This window comes from Cololabis saira, chromosome 8, assembly GCF_033807715.1.
Source record: "Cololabis saira isolate AMF1-May2022 chromosome 8, fColSai1.1, whole genome shotgun sequence".
NCBI classification, from domain to species: domain Eukaryota; kingdom Metazoa; phylum Chordata; class Actinopteri; order Beloniformes; family Belonidae; genus Cololabis; species Cololabis saira.
Window position 1 is genome coordinate 35394296 of NC_084594.1, and position 24738 is coordinate 35419033.

Consider the following 24738-nt stretch of genomic DNA (forward strand, 5'->3'; position numbering starts at 1 on the left):
TTTATTCAACTTTTTACCCAACTTTGGCAATTTTTTTGATTTTCTGCAGTTAAGCCCTCATTCAGCATCTCAGTATTAAACCCTGCATTTTCAAAGGAAATGCAGAATTTTGTTGTTTTTTTTGTTTCGTTTACTTCATGTATTGTACACATTTGGCTTTTTAGGCACGTCTCTAATACATACCAGCTCCTGCATGAGGGGATACTATGAACATACAAATCCATTGTTTATAAAATAACCATGTTGTGAAATTTTATGATTTGGTTTATTATAAAATAATGCAAATAATGTATAAAGTTAAATTAAAGTTACTCCCTGTCTGTGTACAATGTTTTTTCTCAATACATGAGTCAAAATATAATTTGCGTGATGTTTGTAAATTTGCTGTACAAAAAGCTAGAAAAGAGACTAAAAGGAGATGTATATTTATCTGTTGTGGGAGTTAAACTATGGAATGACGCTAACCTAGATCTACGAATGTGCAGCTCATTTTCGGTTTACAAAAAAAAGATTTGTAGAGCAATCTTTAAAAGCTACAAATGTTCATGTTTATTTGTTTTTGTTTGTTGCTGTTCTTCTCTGATATTTATTTTAAAAAAATGTCTTTACTACTATATATGTAAACCTTATTGGTCCTCATTTTCTGGTTTAGTTTTGCTATTGTTTGTTTGTTCGTTTGTATGACAGGCATTAATATAAGCACTATGCTTCTGCCTGTGCCTTTTCAGACACTATTTTTTCGGTAATGTTTGTGTTGATAATGCTAGTAGTGTCATAATCAAATCAAATCAATTGCCAAACTCCAAAGGGATTTTGTCAGGAAACAATAGGCAACACTTTGCTGCCCTCTAGCGGGCTTGTGCTGAACTGCGCGGCCAGTCCTCTCAGGAGACGCAGCCTGTTCTCTGCACCCGGCGGTGCATCCCCATCTGCGGCGGGATATACAACCAAAACAAAGAAAGATGCTGTGGAAACATAAGCTGATTAAATAGTTTAGATATTTGCTTCAACGTAACCAAATCCATCCCCAAATGCCACATTAAAATTAGACCGATTAAAAAAAAAAAACTCAAATAACATGGCCTGAACAAAAAAAAAACACAAAAACTTTTTCTCTGGTATATATTTTTCGAAGCCCATATTTCCCAACATGAGTCATCATCCTTTCCAAGGCTTTACGACATATGCACCTCGTTATTTTGTCAAGTAAATTAATATATTTGGAAATAAACGCACACTCCCTTTTGATTAGGCTCATAATGTCTCCGACTGTTTCGTTAGTCTTGACGACCGCGGTATCCCTTACAGACACTGGCTTCTTTTTTTTTTGTTATATGTTGCTCTGTTGTGGGAGGACGATCAGAGATAAAAGCTTTTATGCAGTCCAAGCAAACCGCAAAAATGTAGTAGATTGCTTGAATGCGCCGGGGAAGGCTCTCAAAAATGAGATACTGTAGGATGTTTCTTTATTGTGGAGTGGGGTTTAAAATATAAAATGGATGGACTCTGATCATTCACACTCAACATACATTTCCAGCAGTTTCTCCCGCCCCTCTCCACCGAAACAGAAAAAAAAGGAAAGAAAGACTTGACATCCCTGTGCAGCATAAGTGCCGCTATGCAATGACAGAATGTGTGCTTATATGCGCTTATGTTGCCGAGTTATTGTGATTGAATCAAAAGTGCCGTATCATTCTCCCTTGATCGCACTATCACTGATGGGCATCTTCCTTTTTTTTTTTTACTTATAAAATATTACACAGAATAGAAAACAAAGCAACTCGGTCCATTTCAACATCGTGATAGGCTATTTCAGTGCATGATAAATAGCTTGTTCGTAAAAAAAAAAAAAGAAAAGAAACCCCCCAAAAAACCCTGAACACTTATAAAAAATTGGGTCAATTGTGTGTGCAATTATTTCCAGCTCAAGTGTTGATTTCACCGGGCATAAACCCCTTACACGGCTGATCAGTCTCGTCCCCTTTCTGTGTACGTGACGTCATGTACGCTAGAAATAATCAGTATTTTCCTATTTTTCTTTTGTCTATGTGTTATAAATGTTCTTCTTGACTCCGCTCGTGTGATGTTTTATTGTGTGAAGATGGAAGTCGGTGTGATGATGAAGCCCCGCTCGCTCTGAGGCATAGAGGCGGCGGCGCATGCGCACTGGCCACTTGTGCCATATTGGAATGAGGTCGAAAACGGAAACTGCAGTAAGTTGACGGGACTCAGCTGCTGCGCTGGCGGAAGCAGGGCGACCCAGACCCGACAGAAACATCCCTCTGTAGCTGCCCTGACTGCGGCTGGAGCTGGAGCTGGCCAGGACGTCTTATTTTGAAGCGTCGGACCGGGGCCGAGTCGGTGCTTTTTCGGGTTGCGTTGACGGTTGTTGCTGCTGAGCAGCAGGCGGAGAGGATCGGCATCTAAAAACCCACTTGGAAAAACTACTTAGCGGTAAGGAGCGGATTTTGAGACTTAATATTCACATACTCTGTGTTGTTTGTCACGTTTCCTTAGCGCTGTTTCGTATCGTGGTGGCGTATTCGTTTTTTTTCCCGGCTCTCAAAAAGATGTGTGTTTCGGTCGAGGGTAAGTGCCCTTCTGTTCTGAGCCACTTCTGCAGCCTGAGCCGCGACGCTCCCTAAAGGCGGATTTATGCTTCCGCGTCACACCGACGCACAGCATACGGCGTAGGGTACACGGTACGGTGCGCGTCGCCGCGTACCTTACGCCGTAGCTCTGCGTCTATTTAACGCGGAACCATAATTCAGGCTTAACTTGACTCAGACACAGCCTGCTGCTGCCATGTGTCCTCACAGTCACACACGGCCCTCGCACTCCCAGGAGGGGGGATCTTTTTATTTATTACACCAGAATGGTTGTGTTGTGCTTCATGTGAAAGTTATAGACCGTCACACGCCGTCTCTCTGCAAACCCATTCATGGCCCATCTCTCCGTGTCCAGAACAGAAAGCAGCGCGGGGACACAATTCAAAGAATTGTGTGGACATTTACAGCAATTTGGTCGTGAATAACTCAGTATATTTTACAATGTCGAAGTCTTACATAATGAAGGTTGCACGACCTCATCCGATTTTGTTTGTGTGCAGCAAATGATATCGCCAAAAAAACGTCATAAACTAATCAGCTTTAACAGGGTGATAGAAGGTAGAATGGTCTGATTCATTTATTTTTTGCTGTTATTTCCCACTTTGACTCGATGCGATATTTTCTTCATCTGACCCTTAATAACTTCCCTGCCGTGCAACTTGAGCAACTCGCTGCCAGCGCGCTGCTCCGGTTAAAGGCTGATTTATGGTTCCGCGTTACACCAACGCAGAGCCTATGCGTAAGGTACGCGGCGACGCGCACCGTACGGTACACGGTTTAACGCGGAACCATAATTCAGGCTTGACGTGCCGCTTTACAATGGCCGTAAAAACAGAGACGGTGCAAGTGCACGGCGCGGTCCAGGTGCACGTCACTATCACTACTACACTACTACTATCACTATACTACATGCTGAGTGGAAGATGAAGTGCATTTTCTTTGTAAAGCTCTCTGTATGGGCTGAAGTTGCAGGCCTACTAGGACGGACGATCAAAGTGAAGCGTAAAATGTAAAAAATAAAAAGAAGAACTGACGGGCTTCTAATGCAAATCTTTTGTCACCAATCATTATACATACCGTTGGAGTATTAGATGGTTTTTAAATCCATCTGGGAAGTGTAAAGAATGAGCTATCTCACAAAACAGTCGGGGATCACCTGGCTGCTCATCGATGGATATGATCACTTTTATTACATCATCTTAACGGGCCATATGGATTCAAATCCACTTCATCTCTGTTTGCTCTGTTATGTTATTTACCTATAAGGCTGATGTTTGTGGTGATAAGATATCAGCAAAGTCCGTTTGACAGTTCTGCAGTCATCACAGTTCAAAAGAATTGAGCTGAATTTAACATTGTTTATAACAGGACTGAAATGGATGAAAAAATTAAAATGAATTCATAAAGTTTACTTTACAGAAATTCATTTGAAGTTACAAAAATAGCTGATATGGAAAAATGTACACTGTTGCCAATAAAGTTGGAATGACTTATTTTTCTAAACATTCCTCTTCTTTGTTCCTCTTTCACATTTGATGAGAAAAATGTTTTACTACAAGTCAAATTTCTAAAATTGTATTTATTTCTTTAATTCTAGTTTTAGACTTCCATGCTGTGAAAACAACAAAGAAAACTCAAATCATTAACATGACAGTGGGCTTAAAGGAGAACTGGGTGCACACAACTGTCACATGACAGGAAAAACACCAGCATGCTTTGAGCAGTAAGGGTCCAAAATCATGGAGTCCAAAGCATGGACATAACATAAAACAAATACCTTTCGTATATGTTAGATAATGTTAAAGAACAGCTTTGCAAAATTGGAAACTGCAAAAAATAAACATTTAATTATGATCTAATAGAATAATTACAAGAAAACACCAGTACAACTAAAGTTAAGGTTATTTTTATGATCAAACAAAGTGGTAGTGTTGTGTGAGTGTTGCAGCATTTTTTTGGATGTTTTTCTGTGCTCTCATTTTGCTGTTCACACCCAGAGCCTGAATGTTGATCACTGGCAGCTAACTGTGATTTGCAATTAAAGGGGAAAGAAAATTTAAATTGGCGGATTAAATTCTGAAGGGGTGAATCGTATCGCCTGGCAATATGCCATCTTAGAAAAATTGTAATTTCTTCAAGTTCTGTTTATATCATGAACATATTCTGGTGCATTAGGTGGTCTGCTTCTCCTGTAAGGGGGGATTCAAGGTAGCACTTATGTATCAGTTTGTGTTGCTCTCATTCCAAGCAGGGTTGAGGGTTTGGGTATGTAACCAACACAGACTAGCTTCGATGGGGTCATTCAAAAATCTAACAGTACGGTAGTCCTTCAAATGGTACCACTTGTATCGTGAAATCACTCACTCATAAGCTATAAATGCCATTAAAGTAGTGTTTGGGGAAATCTTCAACACTTTTGACTTTGTGCAAGTGCATAAGTGGTCACATTGTGTTTCTCACCCAGACGTCAGAGGTTCAGAGAGGCTTTTTCTTTTTTTTTTTTTTAGAAAAGCTTGATGGCATGTTAAGTGCCGATGAGAATATGATTCAGTAAGTGCTTGTAAAGATGATGAAGCTCAGTTTTTTTTTTTTTTTCTGAGTGCTTGTTTGTGCTTGTCTGCTTTGGCGTGGGTTGTGCATGTTTCACCCTTTTTATTTTTCAGGTTCAGCCAGGGTTTTAGCTGGTGCAGGATTTTGGCAGACCACTGCTTGCTGTGGTCCATCCAGACCACTTACTATATATATGAAACAAGGGAAGTTGCTTTTCTTCCTGCGTGCTTGTGCAAGCTGAGCCTGCACAGTGAATTTTGGCAGATGGCTACAGCATAGGCAGTTTACTAAAGTCATAGCAAATCATTCAAGCTTTGTGTGGAAATGTACAAAGACAAAGGTCAGACTCATTTATTTGATCTTGAATGTTTCAGTTTTATCTAAAATGAGCTGAATCTTTATCCAAGTCAAAAGCAATCACTTTGATTTAACAAAGATTTAGGATAGAGCATATTAAAAGGTAGGTGTATGTTTCTACTCCTTTATCCATGGCTTTTTTTCCTCTTTTTTTTCTCCTTTTGTGTCAGAACTGTGGCCCGACCCCGTCATGTCAGGATAATGTGTCCCTCTGGTTTTTGTGCGTGTGTGTTTTAGGGAGGGACAGAAAGGCAGAAGGAATCTGGTCCAGGGTCACTGGTGAAAGGAGCCGCTCATCCTGGTGGAGCACAAGGGCCGTGGCAACACTCTGGTGGTCGGGAGGTAGGTAGGCTCTGATGGCAGCCCCTTGTTTTAATAGAGACGTCAGATTTCACAAAGACGAGGCTGACAAGTCCGCTGAATGGATCCGTGCTGACTCCGGGCTAACCTCAGTGGAGTCTTTGCCATTGTTACGCCCAGCGCTCGCTTCTTTCACATTCATGCCACGTCTCTTATTGCATTAGCTCGTTTTATTTTATCTGCTTTTCACAATGACATGGGTGGGATCCATGTGTCAAAGCTTGACATGTGTGTCCACTGTCATGTTAAGGTGCCATTTGAATTTTCACATCAGTGTTGGAAAAGGCATTCAAGCAGGATTTAATCATGAAGAATTCAAATGAGTTTCACTTCAAGTTGTACTTGATGATATGAGCATGGTTTTAAATATTTTCTAGCTTTAATGTGCCATCTGGCATCCTACTGAAGTACCTAGCCCAGAACCAGGTAGAGGTACTCTCAATATTAATGTTGTTTATTTTGCAGAAATGTTATCCCTGACTTTTGGGACATCAGTCTCAATTCTTTGTTTCCAGCCTGTGGTGCACGTTGCTCTGCCAGATTGATGGTGTCATGTTTTTATTTGTGTAGACCGCTGTAAAGTATGTTTCTCTTATACAGGACTGTCTCAGAAAATTAGAATATTGTGATTTTCTGTAATGCAATTAAAAAAACAAAATTGTCATACATTCTGGATTTATTACAAATCAACTGAAATATTGCAACCCTTTTATTATTTTAATATTGCTGATTATGGTTTACAGTTTAAGATTAAGATTCCCAGAATATTCTAATTTTTTGAGATAGGATATTTGAGTTTTCTTAGCTGTAAGCCATGATCAGCAATATTAAAATAATAAAAGGCTTGCAATATTTCAGTTGATTTGTAATGAATCCAGAATGTATGACATTTTTGTTTTTTTTAATTGCATTACAGAAAATAAAGAACTTTATCACAATATTCTAATTTTCTGAGACGGTCCTGTAGTTGCTATCTTGAGGAAGGCTTGGTCAACCTTATCCAGCGCTTGGTGATCTTGGCCAGTAAAGTCTGGCTTGTGTATTGTTGATGCATAGCAATAGCATTTGCCACGTTACAGTTGCATAGTGATATAATCTCTACAGATGAGTGAGGAGTGTTTTTAAAAGCAAAATCTGTTCTTCTCTCTCTCCCCCCAGATTATTAGACCAGTGTTCTTTCACTTCCTCAAACTGGATAACTACTGGATTTACTATTTTGATGTGCAATATTCTATATTAAACTGTTTGTAAACTGTTGTGTTATTTATCACACTGTAGATACATAAGAAAAATGTACATTTATATTTCAGATATATTTTATATTAGTACTTGTGTTTACATTTATTGATATATTTGATACGTTCCTACTTCTTTAAAGGAGCATGAGGCAAGAATAAGAAATGAGACTCATTAGCGCCACGACGACCGTCGGGGTTCCTGCAGCCAACAGTGAAGCCGGCACGGGAGCGCGTGTGTAATCTCATGTGATTATCAAATCAAACTCTAAATATGACTTACAATGTTATTTTACCTGGTCAGTAGGAAATGAGCCATGTCAGCATCTGTTTTCAGTCCCAATTCAAGTTGAAGCTGCCTCCATGACTCAAACGCGTATCCAATGTTTACTCGTGCCCGTGACGTCACATCCGCAGGACAGCGCGGGAAATTCCAGTCCGGAATTGCAGCACACAGCCTGTTCAAGGCAGCGGAGAGATACGCTAGAGGGCTCATTCTTTTTGGTTTGGAACGCTTCATCTGACGTTATTACTAGAAAACTTAAAACGTATAAGAATTTTTTTCATAAATCCTGCCTCAATCCTGCCTCATGCTCCTTTAAGACTTTTGAATGGGAGCATCTGTAACTAAAGGCAACTTCTTCTCAAAAATCCAAAAAAGTATTTGTCTGATAACACCCTCCCCTCCTCTTTCTTCTCAGAGCCCCTAGTTTTGGCTTTGAGGGAGCACCAGAATGAGCCAGGAGGCCCTCGGATCTGGTAAGAACTATTCCATGGGCAGCTGTGTCAAATAAGTGAGGTGAAAGAGGATAGGAAAAAAATAACGTGTGTGTGTTCCAGATGGAGACTGTACTCAGGATGTGGTTGACTTTATCTGGGATGACTACCTGGATGAGACTGGAGCCGTGTCTGTGCCCCATCACGCCTTCAAACACGTGGGTGGCAGTTTTCACAGCTAATGCACATATCACATATCTGAATCATCTTAGTTTAGTAGTTGTTAACAGCTGTTCATAGTTAATCGTTGCTTTTGTTTAAAGAGCTCAATAACTTTCAACATGACTGATAATTTGTTTTTAAGCTATACAATAATTATGAAAGTATTTCTAAAATGTATGGAAGGTATTGACTATTGAAATCCTTTAAAACAATTTAAGTGTCATCCAAACATGCACAAAAAAGTCATTGTAGAACCGCACTAAGAGAATATTTTCACATAGCACACTGTTATTTCATGCACCGTTAACCGTTACTTCATGCAATATATACCCATCTTGTATGCATTTTTGTTAATCTTTTTATTTTCATATATATTATTCAGTTTATGTGCTGTGTTCTAACAAAATCTCCCAGGTGGACCAGGGCCTGCAGACAGGTCTGACCCCGGGTATGAAGCTGGAGGTGTGTCTGCGCTCAGAGGCTGACAACCCTTACTGGGTGGCCAGCATCATCACCACATGTGGCCAGCTGCTGCTGCTGCGCTACGAGGGATTCCAGGACGACCGCCGTGCCGACTTCTGGTGCGACATCATGGCTGCAGACCTTCATCCTTTGGGCTGGAGCCGGCAGCACAGAAAGACTATGAGGCCTCCTGCAGGTAAGTAATATAAGGGGTTGTTGCAGAAGTGCTGTAACTGCAAAATGTCACTTCTACTGATCAGCATGCTGGTAGTTCTTCTGCTAATAATTAAATCCAGTCATCTGATAAGCATCACTTTCGGGCTCCACCCTATTGTCCAAATGTATTCACTTCTGGCTACAAAAGGACTTGGAAGGAATTCGTGGCCAAATGTTGAACTCCAGGTTTCAGAATGACTATTCACAAATCAATTTCTGACAGCACTGTGACTTTGTCCAAACTTTATTTGCAGCCTGTCAGTGAAACTGAACAAAGTAATTGCAATCTTGTTGAACCATGGTCTGATATGCCGCATGCACATTAGGGTTTTCATTCTCATCTTCTAGTTTGGTGAAAAATACTTTTTGTTTGAGCATGGATGAGCTAAGCTCTGCAGCACTTTTTATGTGTGTAGTTTCTAATTGATGATTGATTACCTACGTATTTGTTAAAACATAAAACACCAGAACTACTAAAATTCAGATTATGACTAGAAGTGTGATTCAGCAAATCATCTAATTTCATGAATGGATGTTGCACCCATCTTAAAACTGATGGTTTGATTCAGGGTGGGTGACAGTTGAGTGAGAAAAGAAGACTTCAATTCAATGTTATTTATATAGCGTCTATTACATTATACAAGTTGTATTTAGGTGCTTTTCAGAGACTCAGAACATGACCCCGGGGCAATTATTACATAAACATAAACAACGGCAGGTAAAAATTCCCCTAGTGGGAGAAGCCAAGCCAAAAGTGGGTAGGAAAAACTCCCCTTTACGAGGGAGGAAAACTTGAGTTGGACCTGGATCAGGAAAAGAGGGAACAGACAGAGAGAATGAAAAACAGAGAAAGGAGAGACAGACCAAAGGCTGACTGGTGCAGTACAGGGATGACTATATAAACAGATGTAGACAGCAGAGACTGGGATGATCAGAGGGTGGACTGCAGGGCAGCATGCAGCTCCTGAAGCTCTGGCCTGCAAACATGCAAAGAAGAGAAAAGGAGGGGGCAGACCAACACAACAAGCCACAAGAACAATGCAGAACAGTGATGGTTATGAAATACTTCTAATTAAAAACTGAGGGTTGATCTGAAAAAAGGAAAGAGAAGAGAAGGAGGGGTGAAGGGCACCGCTCAGTGGATCATGTTTGTTCTCCCCCTGCAGCGTAGCTCTGTACCAGCATATCTACGATGAAGCTATGTTTAAGATGAGCTGTTTTAGTTTTGTCCTATAGCTGTAGCTATGACTACTGGCCCTAACACACTAGAGTTTACACTAACTAGAGGCTTTACTAAACACTAACTATAGGCTTCACTAAAAATACACTTTTAAAGTTTGGTTTTAAAGTTGGAGGTGTTGTCAGCCTCCTTAACCCAAACTGGAAGTTGGTTCCATAGTAACAGTGCCTGATAGCAGAACGCCCGCCCTCCAAATCTACATTTGGATACTCTAGGAACTAAGAGTAAACCTGCACTCTGAGAACGAAGAGCTCTATTGGGAACATAAGGTACTATTAGGTCTTGCAAATATTGTGGAGCTAAGCCATTTTGGGCTTTATGCGCAAATAATAACATTTTGAATTGGATTCTGAGTTTTACAGGGAGCCAGTGGAGTCAGGCCAAATCTGGAGAGACGTGGTCTCTCTTGTTGATTCCTGTCAGCACTCACGCTGCTGCATTTTGGATATTCAGAGAATTATTTGGACATCCTGCCAATAACACAATACAGAAATCTAATCTAGAAGATACAAACGTGTGAATTAATTTTTCCGCATCACTCTGCGAGAGGACGTTCATAATCTTTGCAAAATTATGGAGATGGAAAAACGCTGTTTTACAAACGTGATTAATATGCTGTTTAAATGACAAATCCTGATTGAAAATAACACCACGGTTTTGCACTGTAGTACTGGAAGCCATCGCAACACCATCTAATCCTTTTGTAAGATGCTTCGGACCAAAAATAATAATCTCTTTTTTATCGGAATTTAGAAGCAAAAAATTTCCGGACACCCAGTCCTTGATGTCCCTAAGACATGCCTGAAGTTTAGCTAACGGTTCTTTTAATTATGATTTAATTTTTCTTTCTAATTAATTAAGAGCTGTCCCTTTAATCACACTAACATGCTCTAACCTGTAAAGTGAAATGCTGTGATCTACAGTGTCAAAAGCAGCACTGAGGTCCAGTAGAACCCGTATGGAAACTAATCCCTTATCTGAGGACATAAGAAGGTCATTCGTGACTCGAACCAGTGCTGTCTCTGTGCTATGATGCATTCTGAACCCTGACTGAAAGACTTCAAACAGATCAGTTCTATACAAATGGTCACATAACTGACTTGCAACTACCTTTTCCAGAATTTTAGATAAAAATGGAAGATTGGAAATTGGTCTGTAATTAGCTAAAAGGTCTGGGTCAAGAGAAGGTTTTTTTTAAGTAAAGGTTTAATTACTGCAACTTTAAAAACCTGTGGCACATATCCTAAGCAGTCTAGAGTCAAGTCAGAGCCTAAGGAAGTCGCTAAAGCTGAAGAAATCAACCAGCCCCACAGCCGCTACCGGGTGGTTCTGGTTGATTTCTTCTCTAATTCTGATGATATTACTGTTAAAGAAACTCGGTCTTCACTACTGAGAGCTGCAGGAATGCACGGCTCAGCAGAGTTGTGAGTCTTTGTCAGCTTGGGTACAGTGCTAAAGATAAAACGTGGGTTATTTTTATTATCCTCTATCAACGATGAATAATAAGCTGTTCTAGCTTTAATAATGGCTTTTTTATATACTATTAGACTGTCTTTCCACACAAAATAAGAGTTTACAGACTTACAAGAGTACCACTTTCTTTCCATTTCGCGCACTTTTTGTTTCAGCATGCGGATATGTGAATTACACCCGGCAGTGAAGCTCCTATGCTTAAGGACCTTCTTTCTCAAAGTGTCCGGGTCTTGCTCATCAGCTGTTTCATTTATGAGCAGGTTTTATCTATGAGTGCTGATCGTCCCTGGAGCAGAATGCAGCTCTGTGCTTAGGATTATGGTCGCCACACGTTCACAATCAGAAAGTTGTTAACTTCTCACACGGTCACGGTATGGGGGAATGGCCCTCACACATACGACCAGTTTTCTTCTTTTTCACACCTTTTTGTCTACATCGGGTGGCGGGAAAAAGAGGTGATCTAATTTCATGCCTTTCCAGAAAGTGGCTCTTACCTACAGGCACCATAACCGGCAAAAAAGGGAAATGTTCCGCAAAGAGATGCCAGTACGTGAGCGACTAAGACATCCCTGGTTATTTGGTTGATAAACTAACACATTATTAATTATCCACCTCAGGTGTCCTTGAGAAGCATCAAGACTGGGAGGCTCTGCTGGAAAAAGTTTTGGCCGAGGAGTGCAGCGCACCTGCCAGCCTGCTGGAATTGGTAAGGCTTTGGAAGACGCTCATAACTGGGGTGTAACATATAATGTCACTCAAGTCCCTTTCTGTGCATTGAGCAAACCCTTCTGTCAGTGTTAACTTTATTGAGTTTTTTTAAGTGCAGTAATGCAATAATAAAGTTGTAATAGTAATAGTAGTAGTAGGGCTGGGCGATATGGACCAAAAGTCATATCTCAATATTTTCTAGCTGAATGGCGATACTCGATATATATCAATATCTTTTCTGTGCAATAATTGGGGTTTCCCCCAAAGCATTATAGCATAGCATCTCTGTTAGCTTCATTTGTTCTGAGGCAAACCCTTAAAAAACAGTCAGTTTTAATACAAAGCCTCGTGCCAAATGTCACACAGGTACATTTATTAACAGAGGTCTGCACAATATCAAAATATATAAAACAAATTCAATAAAAATAAACTGCCTGCATATATAGAATAAAAATGCTTCTAGAATAAAATAAAACAAATATCCCTTTCCTGCATAACAATTAAAATACACTGTGCAATTAATACAATGTAGACAGTAACAGGCAGACTTTTCCACTGAGGTTGACAGTTGTGCAAATAACAAAACATTTGTGCAAATCTCAAATAAAACATTCAAGTCAATTTGTCACAAAATAAGCTATATCAAAATCATAACATTTTTTATTTTTATTTTTTTCTCTCGATATAAACGATATTGTCCCGTACCATATCGCGTTTGAAAATATATCGATATATATTAAAATCTCGATATATCACCCAGCCCTAAGTAGTAGTAGTAGTAGTAGTAGTAGTAGTAGTAGTAGTAGTAGTAGTAGTATTGAAGGTGAAAGGCAGGACATTCAACTGACATTGGAAAAGTATCAATATAGCAGTTAATAACCGTGGGTGACAAGAACTGTGACAGTTTACACACACACACACACACACATACACACACACACACACACACACACACACACACTTGTCTTTATTGGATTGATTTACTTCTACAAGCGGTTGAGTAGTGTTTTTTAATGCCAAGTTTGAAGTCGCAAAAAAGACAATCTCAAACATAAAATTTCCATTTAAAAAAGTATTTTAACCTAAATTAAAAAATATTTCATGTATATTATGAATTGCGATATCTGTACCTCCATATGTGTTTTTAAAACACAAGTCTCTGTGCTTTTGTCTCCTCCGGACTTGGTGCTGAAAACAAATTGTCTGCCTGTGAAATTCTTCATGGCCATTAGTTATCTTATAGCCACTGTACTTAATTTCTATCACTTAAGTCATGTTACACATTCTCTTCCACGCGTGCTGTTTGCTTTTCTCTCACCCACCATCGTGCCCCCTGCAGCCCCAGCGTGGCAGAGACCCGGTGGACCTCCTAAGTGCGGGCTGCTGTGTGGAGCTCCAGGATAACGTGGAGCCGGGCTCGGCTTGGGCTGCTGAAGTGGAAGAGAACATCGGCGGAAGGCTGAAGCTACGGCTGATGGGTACCAAGGGCCTCCCAGACACACCTGCAACTCTCTGGCTCTTTTATCTGCACCCACGCCTGCACCCACCCGGCTGGGCCAAGGAGCACGGCCGCACCTTTAGGCCCCCGTCAGGTCAGTCGCATGGACAGGGGTCAAGATTTTAGAATTACAAGGACAACCAAAGAAAGAAAAACATTATTTATAAGTTTACTGCCACATGAGGCATGATCCTTAATTGAAATAGAGAGACATTCATTCAGTTAAGTAGTCAGATTTTGCTCTTCAGCAGTTGATTTGTGTGTGTTTTTCTCCAGACTTGTTGGCGCTGCGGACTGTGGAGGAGTGGGAAGAAGTGAGACAGAGGATCAGAGACTTACCTCAGAATGAAGCTCTGACTGCAGAGCTTTCCAAGGTACAGCCAACCATACACTTAGTTGTTCTTTCTGACCTAAATGCCACCTTTTATTGACCAGTCCATGATTTGATAAGCATTTATTGAGCGAAGTTTGCAGATTGCGCTAACTAGAAGAGAGCTGGCTTTTTAAAATTACTACACACAAAGGTTTTGCCAATTAAGGCTCTAATTACTGATATTTTTGCAGAAAGTTGTTGAAGGAAAGAATAAAAAAATGACTTAGAATACATGTGCTTTTGTTGTGCTTTTCAGGATCAGCCGGCTAGGGTTTCTCATTGTTTTAAGGAAGGGATGAAACTAGAGGCTGTTGACCCTGATGCACCTATTTCTATCAGGCCTGCTACTGTCACCAAGGTAACACACGTTGCTGTCAAAGCACTTTCTCATTTACTGCATTTCTGTCTTCATTACAGAATAATTGCTCCATTCATTTCTTCGGCATACTAGATTATGGAATAAACTGTTTCAAAATATGTTTTTGTTTGTTTGGGGGATTTTTTTGTTCAGGATTGAGTCTTCAGAGTTACTCAAACAAAACAGATCATTAGAACTTATGAGTGTGATTAGACAACATGCCAATGTTTTAAACTGATCTGTGTATTTCAGGTGTACGATGAGAACTACTTCCTGGTGACGATGGATGACCTTTGTGGTATCGAGGACTCAGATGTTCCCGGACAGGCTTTCCTGTGTCACAGAGACAGTCCAGGGATATTCCCTGCTCAATGGAGCCTCAAAAATGGGCTCCCACTGAACCCCCCGCCAGGTTTGTGTGTTACGCATATCCCTTTATTACATAATGATATTAGGATCTTAGTGAAATTATTGAGCCCTGTCTTAATTTCCTCCCAGTCTGTTCTCATCTGCCTTTCTTTGTGTCTGTGTGTTTTTTTTTTTTCTCATTGTGACAGGATACCGTGGTTCAGACTTTGACTGGGCGGATTACTTGAAGCAGTGCGAGGCCGAGGCGGCTCCTCAGCATTGTTTTCCAACTGTGAGTCAACTGTCCATATGGCCATCCATTATAAACTCACCATCAGTTGCAGGTCCCTGACCAGAAAAATAATGAAGGAATCAGATTTTTTTTGTAGAATAATGTTATGATAATTCTGTCTTCTGAAGAATGATGTAATTATTACCTACTAATGAAGCTGGCTTGTCCAAATTAATTATTTTTAATTATTAAACTATCCCCTATAGTAGAGTTGAATGTCCTTCCCCATTTCATGATCAAACACAGGTATTTTTTGTCATCAATTTAAGTAAAATCTTTATATGAAATATATTGCCACTGTGTAGCTTTGTGAAGATTGTAGCTGTTTAAAATGTGTATCACCAGTCCTATGACCACTCTGGGTATCGACCAAGTACCAACATTCACTGCAAAAACTCCAAAGAATATTTGTCTTATTTCTAGTTAAAATGTGTCATTTTTAGACCAAAAAGAAATCTCATTACACTTAAAACAAGACTCATCACTGGAAAAAACAACAATTTTAACCTGTTTCAAGTAGATTTTCACTTAAAATAAGTAGAACATTTTTTTTTTACTTGTAATGAGAAGATAAATCTTGTCCCACTGGCAGATTTTTCTACTTATTTCAAGTGAAATTTACTTGAAACAGGTGAAAATTGTCAAATAAAAAGTTATTTTTCTGGAAATGACTCTTGTTTTAAGTGTAATGAGATTTTTTTGACAAAAAATTCGACATTTTAATTAGAAATAAGACAAATATTCCTAGTAAGATTTTGAGTTTTTGCAGTGTTCCAACTTCGTTGAAGCCCATGAGGACACAAGAAAATGTACAGTTCAGCGACTGAACTGGTGGCTGTCTCCAAAAGAGAGTCAGTCTCCTGAGCCCCATGTTAAAATGTCCCACTTTGCTGCAGAAATTAACTATTTACCGCCAGGTTACAATTGGGGGCTTGGACCTTTGACCAGTGGCAGGTTTAGCCAGTGGCTATTAGCTATTATCACTTCCTCATCTGTCATCACTTTTGCTATGAAGCTTAGCTAAGCAGCTGGCAACTTTTGCTAACTCAGCATTGGTTAAACACAGTGGTCTTTTCTGGTTTCATCACTGAAATGAAATTTGAAATGGGATATTTCACTACAATCGTAACATTTGCTGCCAACTCAGCAGCTCCTCTGGCTTGGATTGGCTGAAGCAGCTGGGAGCCAAGCCTAACTTTGACTGCGTGGGTGTATTCAAGCAGACTTTAAGTTAAAGTTTGTTAAGTCTAAGTCAGGGATATTCAATTGGCGGCCCGCGGCCCTCGGGCCACATGCGGCCCGCCAGGAGCTTTTATGTGGCCCCTGGTCATATTTCAAAAAAGGGGTTGTTTGTTGACAAAAAAAAAAATATATATATATTTTTTTTTTTTTTAAATAATAGTGATGCATCGAATGTTCGGCCGAAAATAGCAAAAAAAACCATCATTTGAATAAGTGAGGACTTTGCATTTCAGATGGAACTTCTAAGCCTCCTATAATTTCATGATTGTTTAGTTTTGCTGATATAAAGCATAGATGTGTCATTAATAAAGGAGCTTATGGTTAATATTTTGGTTGCTTATTTATAACATCAAACTGGCTACTATGAACTCAAATGCTTGTGCTCAATGCTTAATATAATATTAAAATAAGGAAATCTTGGTGGAAAGTGGTGCTTTGTCATTATGGCGTTTTTTATTAAAAGTAGGTCAATATAAACTTCATTAAGTTTGCACAATGCATGGTTTCAAAATGAACTTGCATTTAAATTAATATTTCTTTATCTGAATATTATATTTAACATTCACAATTACTAAATCTGGAGACAATTAGTACATAATTCATATGTAAACTAGATATATTCAAATGTATAATACAAATGTATTATATATACATAAGTCTTCGTCTTTGAGTGCAAAATACATTTTGAAAACCCCCAAATTTTCAAATTGTGCGGCCCTCCCCATGCAGTCCTTTTGCAGATGTGGCCCCCGGCCGAATATAGTTGAATACCCATGGTCTAAGTCTTTAGAAAACTTAAACTGAGGGTTTGTCCAGTGATCCAGTCCATGGTATAGACACATGGATACGTTTGGTACACGGTAGATCATTGCTGCTGATGCCTCTGTGCTGCTGTGTTTTACTGCATACTAAATTTTTTCTCTGCAACATGTTAAATGAACATGTTAACATGTTAAGCAAAAGTGTGAGAAGTTGAGTTGTATAGATGTGACTGACGGTGGCAGTAACAACATGATTGGGTAGCATGCAGCTGACCATTACATGTTTGAATGATTGTGAATGGTTGTGTTTTGAGAGACATAAATAGAATACAACACCCAAACAGCTTCCGCTATGATACTGACTTTCCCCCTCATCTTCCAGGACCAGTGTGAACACAGTTTCAAAGAGGCCATGAAACTGGAGGCCGTCAACCTGCTGTCACCTGAGAATATTCACGTTGCAACAGTCACCAGGGTTAAAGGGCAATACCTTTGGCTTAGTCTGGAAGGTGAGACGTGGCAATGAAAAAATGTGTTCAGTTGAATAAAGTATTAAGTTTAAATTCGATGGATTGCTACAGTACTAAATTGCCTTGATTGAGCTGATACCTTTTTAGCTGACTCAGATTAGATCATGTAAAACCTAGAACAACAACAATCCTGCACATTCTTGAAGAGACAAAAATTTGTACATGGGATGCTCGATTCTGGAAATGATCTTATACCTCGGTATATGTTTTTGCAGGTCTGAAGCAGCCAATGCCAGAGATAATCATTCATGTGGATTCCCTTGACATTTTCCCTGTCAGCTGGTGTGAGACAAACGGCTACCCGCTGGTTTACCCCATCAAGCCCTCAGGTATACGGCAAGAGTCATGCATGCATGCTCATTGTCTTTATAAAGCTACTTTGATGAGAATACAGGACTGTCTCAGAAAATTAGAATATTGTGATAAAGTTCTTTATTTTCTGTAATACATTTAAAAAAACAAAAATGTCATACATTCTGGATTCATTACAAATCAACTGAAATATTGCAAGCCTTTTATTATTTTAATATTGCTGATTATGGTTTACAGTTTAAGATTAAGATTCCCAGAATATTCAAATTTTCTTAAGCTGTAAGCCATGATCAGCAATATTAAAATAATAAAAGGCTTGTAATATTTCAGTTGATTTGTAATGAATCCAGAATGTATGACATTTTTGTTTTTGTAATTGCATTACAGAAAATCACAATATTCTAATTTTCTGAGACAGTCCTGTACTATCAACACTGAAAAATATGAAATATTTATTTTACAAAGACTTCAGAATAATATGGAATATTGCAACCTGCACAAAATACATTTGTCCATGTCTTTTAGTTAAAGAAAGAAAAATCGCTATTGTGCAGCCAGAGAAACAGTAAGTGTAAAAGGAGGGGTGAGATATTGATTTGATTATCGCTTTAAATAAATCAGACAACATCACCCATTCAACATCTGACTCAATTTTCATGATTTCAAAGCAGGACTCCGTCTAAGTCTTCATCACCTGACGCTCTCAAACAGCAGATGGCAAACCATTCTGAAACAGGTGACACTGTCTCGAGCCTTGTGAGATTAAACTGTAAGTTTTATTTACTGGTTGACTGTGTAGTGTGAGGCTGTGCCACTTTTTCTTATTTGATTTTTGTGAACACGTGTAGGGCAGGGAAACGGGAAATACTGCTGTCCCAAGATCTACTTCAACCACCGTTGCTTCTCGGGCCCCTACCTGAACAAGGGACGCATCGCTGAGCTGCCTCAATTCATCGGCCCAGGAAACTGTGTGCTTGTTCTCAAAGAAGTAAGAAGGCCGGTCAAGTTATTTGCTTAAAGAATAACACAATCCTTAAACACATGTGTGAAGTTTCATGGTCATCATTTCAGTCAGATATTTGAGTGATACTTATAATCGTAATGATGATTACCTGAAAGGGAATGCAGTCAGTTGGAGAAACCCCTGAAGAGCAAACTGATATATAGGGCTGGGTATCGATTCAAATGTCAAGAATCGATTCGATTCCGATTCTTAATATTCAGAATCGATTATCACGATTCCATCCGATTCGATATTGATTTGGCTTAGTGTTATTTAAAATATTTTTTGAGCTGTTGCCTGAATTATATGACTGTAAAATAACTAGTGAAATAATAATTTCACAATAATTATTGTGAAATAACTAAGAAATAAATAACTCAAACAGGCCTTTCAATATCCATTTAAAGTGCAAAAAAGACAGTTCATGCAGTAAACAAATCATTTTAGCTTATCTAATTTATTCTGTCACCAGGCACACATATTGCCATGAAGCACCTGGCATTTTTCAGAAGTGTCATGACAAACTGTGTGTCCAACTACTGAGATTAAAGTTCACCTGGCGAAAATGATGGAAAAAAAAAAATCGATCTTTAGACATAAGAATCGATTTTTAGGAATTAATATGAGAATCGATTTAGAATCGGAAAATCGATTTTTTTCAACACAGGCTACTGATATATGCTAACAACCACTGTATTCCATTTGTCTTCCCTGATGAATTGTAAACATTGGAAAACTCTCAGCATCAGTTCAAAACTATGATGAACTGCTAGATGGGATCAGGCATACGTAGATTTTAGTTCCTTAGAGAATGACACATCACACTAAAAGCAGTTATTAGACATACGTTTTAGTTAGACGATGGAAAACTTGACCACCTATCACATGATGCACAGCCTTTGACAAAAAAAAGTGTGTAAGTGCCTTATAATGCAAGATTTTTGTTGCTATTTGTGAGAGAAAAGTTTTAACAGAACAACTGCAAATCATTGTATAATGTTCAGTTTAAATATATGTTGTTTTTTTCACACTAACTTTAACGGCAGAAATATACCAATGAATTGTGTCAGCTAACCAGTTGCATGCAGTGTCAAAAATGCATGCAAAAGATCAACCTCCTACCTGCAGATAACACTGAAAAAGTCACTTTTTTATTTCTTGTATCCAGGTATTGAGCCTGCTTATAAATTCAGCATACAAGCCTAGCCGTGTGCTGAGAGAGCTGCAGCTGGATCAGGAGAGCCGCTGGCAGGGCCATGGAGAAACGCTTAAAGCCAAGTGAGAAGAAACGCCCTATGATCCAAAACTTATCATTCCCATCACCTTCAAAATCTTTCCAATAAAGTACTTGTTCACAGCTGGCTTATTGGAAAACATGATGGATTCAAAAATGTATCTGAAGCAGAAATGGAAACATTGTCTGCACAATCACTCTGTGCCCAGGCTCTTGATACTTTTATTAATCAGTGATTCAGCCGACATCCTCGGGGTGGCTTTTTAGTTATTTATTTTATTTAAGAGACCTGGCTGGTCACAGCACCTTTGTTAGATCACACATGTACTTTTTGAAATTTCAAGTTAAAATAGTGAGACATATGTTGCTTCTTGATTATGAAGGACTGCATTTTTTGTTTAACTTTGCAGTTTACGTATAGAAGATTATGCAGAATTGTCCCTGTTCACCTTTGTTTTTCTTGTTTCTTTTCAGGTACAAAGGAAAGAGTTACCGGGCAACAGTGGAGATTGTTCGCACTGCAGACAGAGTAGCAGATTTCTGCAAGAAGACCTGCATTAAGTTGGAATGCTGCCCAAACCTGTTTGGGCCTCGCATGGTTCTGGAGCGCTGTTCAGAGAACTGTTCTGTCCTCACCAAGACCAAATACAGTAGGTGCTTTTGCAGTAATGTCGACCTGTCTTAAGCTATGACCACATTTATACATTTCCCCTTTTAAAATTTGAAACTTTTGTCACGGTTACACCCGGTCAATGCTAGTCCTCTCATTTATCAAGCCTATATTATGTGACTGTCGCTGAAAGACTCACTTTAATGAACAAGTAACAATAATGTGTCACCGCCTTTTCTTTGGTATCAGCTGTTATGCAGTAAAAATCTGTAATATATAATATTGCAACTTCACAGAAGAAAAGTATTGTGTGAGGCAGGGTGGTGGAGCTTTAAGAAACCTTAATAATGTTTGATTGCGATTACATAATCAGATCAGATTTGCAAAAAAATTGTCAGAACAGCATCCTTTTTATACATAAAAAAAAATAAACAGATGAACCAATTATGTTTTTTAGTTCCTGGCTGTTCTACATTTCCCATCATGCAGTGCTGTATACAGTTTTGTTCTGGTAAAAACGAATTTGTTGATAGGCATATCACAGCTGCACAACAATACCATTGTGAGAAAACAGCAGTTTTATTCAATTTGATGGATGCAGATAAATTATTATAGTTTTTATCTCCTTTTTTCATCCCACTAAGAATTAAAAGCATGTAATATCAATCATTTTTCTTGGAGATTTTGTGAGATTATAGCTTAATAAATGTGATTTAGTTTTAATTTTAGTTTGTGCTAAGTTGAAGTCAGTAAGCTATCCCAGATACACATTTTCACAGTTGTTATTTTGTCTCCTAACCAGCTTATTATTATGGAAAAAAGAAAAGTAAACGTGTTGGCCGCCCCCCTGGGGGCCACACAAATCTAGAGAGTGGTGTAAAGAGGAAAGGGCGAAGGAGGAAGAAGAGGAAGCAGCTCTTTGTCCACAAGAAGAGACGCTCCTCAGCCTCGGTTGACAACACACCTGCTGGGTCTCCACAGGTACCAGACATGAGTATTCTGTTCGTTAAGCATTATATTTAGCAAATGGCTGAGTTCTGAGTAAAGAGATGGATGTTCTTATCTTTGACTCATAGGGAAGTGGAGAAGAAGAAGATTTAGATGAAGATGACTCCCTTAGTGATGATTCTGGTTCTGAGGTACAAGACGATCTCCAGGATGATTCTGAGCAGTCTATTGAAAAATCTCAGCCCACAACACCTTCGCCCTCCCCACCAGCAACACCCAGGCCCTCACGCAGACGCCGGAAACCCTGCTCGCCTTCGTATTCGGATGACGAAAACCACCCCCCTTCACCTAAGGTATTCACAATTACAGTTAAATTCAAGGAATTTGATTCATTACCACATTAAAAAAAGTAGAAAAAAATAAATTGATCCCTTCTTCTGTGTATCTAATTCATTATGACGTTTTTAATGGTGTTTCTACCCCACTGAGCTGTTATTCTGTTCGTGTTTTATAGTACGTTTTACTCATTTAAAAAGGTTTGTTCATAATCAAAAAAAGTAGTATATCATTTGAGAGATGTTTAGATCCAGAAATGTTTTCAGCATCCATTTTTTTAACTTTAAGATATGACTCTGTTTCTGACTTGCCTTATCTGTGTGTGTGTGTGCGTGTGCGTGTGCGTGTGCGTGTGTGTGTGTTTTTGTAGACATTAAAGGTTGAGCCTCAGAAATTATGTTTGGATACCAGCCCGCTAGAGTGGAGTGTTCCTGACGTGGTTCGCTTCATCAGGACGACTGACTGTGCTCCTCTTGCAAAGATTTTCTTGGATCAAGTAAGAAATAGTCACGGGCAGAGCTTTAGAGAGCTCACTGTGTTTACTATACTGGCAATTTGGCTTAACTACATTCAGTGTAGAAAAAAATAAGTCAAAAACAATATAACACTGCATATGGAACGGATGTATAGAAACTCATTTTAACATGTACATGTCTGTCCTTAGGAGATTGACGGGCAGGCACTACTGCTGCTAAACCTCCCAACTGTACAAGAATGCATGGACCTAAAACTGGGACCAGCCATAAAGTTATGCCACCACATCGAGAGGGTCAAACTGGCATTTTATCAACAGTTTGCTACGTAGTAGATGGGGAAGAAAGGAGAAAAAAAAACAACAAAAGAAACACTGGACATGGCTGCACCCTCTTTGGCATGTTAATCCTGTGAAAACTGGTGAAGATGTACTATCATATTTTTACTTCTTTGTTTTCTTTTAAACACTGGACATCCTTTAGAATCCTGCCTGTATCACATCTGTTCAGATACATTTAAGATCAGCAGCAGCTGTGTTTCGTCAGAAAAATGAGTCAAGAAGTAGGGGGTCAAAAACATTTCATGCACTCTTTGAAAAAAGCACAGGGGGACACTAATTGAAGGCATGTTGATGGCACAGATAAATGCAATTTTCCTTAAATCTTGCATATTTTTTTAGTAAAATCAAACTTCAAAGACATTATCCTGCACTTTTGTTCAAGTTGAAAAAAGCTAGTGTCTGGCTATTGTTAAATCTTGAATTTAACCCTGTACCTTCTGAGTGCCTCAATCTCTTATGTTTTCATTGAGTTTGAGTACTTGAGTATCACAGCTACAACTTTTGATCTGTCCATTTTCAAAGATGTTTGCAGCCTGCCTTACTGAAAAAGTGTACAATATTTTTGGTACATATAACAGGCCTCTTAGATGTAAGCAGTTGTAACAAACTTTTTTTTTTCTACAGAAAAAAAGTGTTTGATGAAACTCCAACCTGTATCCTAGAATAACAACACATTAGAAGTGTGTCATTTGGTCTCTTGTTTCAAAAGACCAAATATATATATTTTCAGAGCTGTTTCGGTTTATTCCGGAAGGAATGGTGACCATTTTTGTTGAAATCCCGAAAGTTGTATAAAATCATCAATATCAGATAGTATAAAAAAAAGGAATACAGGCATTTCATAATATAAAAAATAAATGACACATTCGGGTACTGTATTAGATTTTAAACATACAACATATCCAAGCTGTTTGAAAAGGCTCATTTGAAATACTCTGAAATACAGTATGCTTAATGTAAAAAAAAAGGAGAGAAAAAAGAGAAAAAGCTTTGATTTCACACTAAATGATATGTTGTATGTAAGTGCTGTTCAGTGAGGACTCTGTAATATAAGCACAAGCAAAACTGTATGCACTGTATGGTGGTATACCAGTGCATGTTTGTACATAGTGTATATAATATGCTCTAATGGAACAGGGTGATTTTTGAAGCAAGATATATTAATTGTTTGCATAAGCAATGTGTAAATGTCCTAACTCCAATATATTTGTACAAAACAGGCCTACACTTGATCTAAAAGCCCTTGTTTTGTCATGTTTTATCAACCAATTTCCTCCTTTCAAGAACACAATTGAAAAAAAATAATAATTTACAGTTATAACTACTGCGACTTGATGAAATCGATGCAATAATTAAAAATAAAAAGATGAACCACTGGCGTTTGTTTCAATTCCTGGTTGTTCTACACATAGACATGTATACGTAGACGCCCCATGGAGTGCTGAGCCGTACGTCAACGTCGCCGCCATATTGGATGTGGCAAGACTGCGCTGTAAACTAATACAAGTAAATTGACTTATTTTCATAAAGCGCCTTTCTACAAATACATTTACGTTTTATGTCTCATTCATTCATTCACACACGCAGGGAAACAGTTAGGCACCAAATATAATATATTTAATTTTCTCAGATGACAAAAATAAGAACTTTATTGATCCCACATAGGAATAATTCATGTTATATCAGCTATAGATAGCCACTGTATTGTGTGTGTGTGTGTGTAGTGTACATTTTTTATTTTTTTTATTTTAATGTTTATTTAACAGGGACGATACATACAACATTGTCACAAAGAATGAAAAATGTGATGTAAGACGTCTAGCTTCAGCTAATTTGCAGTCTTTGCCCCTGGTCAAGCAAAAGAAGGATAAAAGATACTGAATACAAAATACAATAATATAAATACAGTGAATAATGCAGTGAACATATA

The 24738-nt window shown here is 38.7% G+C and overlaps 1 protein-coding gene across 6 annotated transcripts; it reads left to right on the forward strand.

Moving 5' to 3' along the window:
• Positions 1-2224: 2224 nt before the first annotated feature.
• On the forward strand, positions 2225-24187 carry sfmbt1 (Scm like with four mbt domains 1). 6 transcript variants are annotated; one of them, XM_061727877.1, is made up of 22 exons: positions 2225-2454; positions 5754-5862; positions 7813-7870; positions 7952-8046; positions 8465-8708; positions 12059-12147; positions 13489-13741; positions 13924-14021; positions 14277-14378; positions 14631-14790; positions 14936-15018; positions 17404-17530; positions 17767-17880; positions 18389-18428; positions 18532-18632; positions 18712-18851; positions 20035-20144; positions 20575-20750; positions 21513-21691; positions 21787-22011; positions 22365-22490; positions 22659-24187. In XM_061727877.1, exons 3-22 carry the CDS (start codon positions 7846-7848, stop codon positions 22797-22799), a joined length of 2628 nt encoding a protein of 875 aa, XP_061583861.1. In that variant the 5' UTR covers positions 2225-2454; positions 5754-5862; positions 7813-7845; the 3' UTR covers positions 22800-24187. The 6 variants fall into 6 exon arrangements, with proteins under 6 accessions (XP_061583861.1, XP_061583860.1, XP_061583865.1 ...); XM_061727876.1 differs by having other exon boundaries at positions 5754-5858; XM_061727881.1 differs by having other exon boundaries at positions 5754-5858; positions 18532-18599.
• Positions 24188-24738: the final 551 nt, after the last annotated feature.

Bases quoted from the DNA above. Each gene is read 5' to 3' on its own strand.
- sfmbt1 (XM_061727877.1), top strand. From the start codon at position 7,846: ATGAGCCAGGAGGCCCTCGGATCTG. The intron at 12,148-13,488 runs GTAAGGCTTTGG...TGCCCCCTGCAG, and splicing joins CTGCCAGCCTGCTGGAATTG to CCCCAGCGTGGCAGAGACCC. The intron at 18,852-20,034 runs GTAAGAAGGCCG...TCTTGTATCCAG, and splicing joins GTGTGCTTGTTCTCAAAGAA to GTATTGAGCCTGCTTATAAA.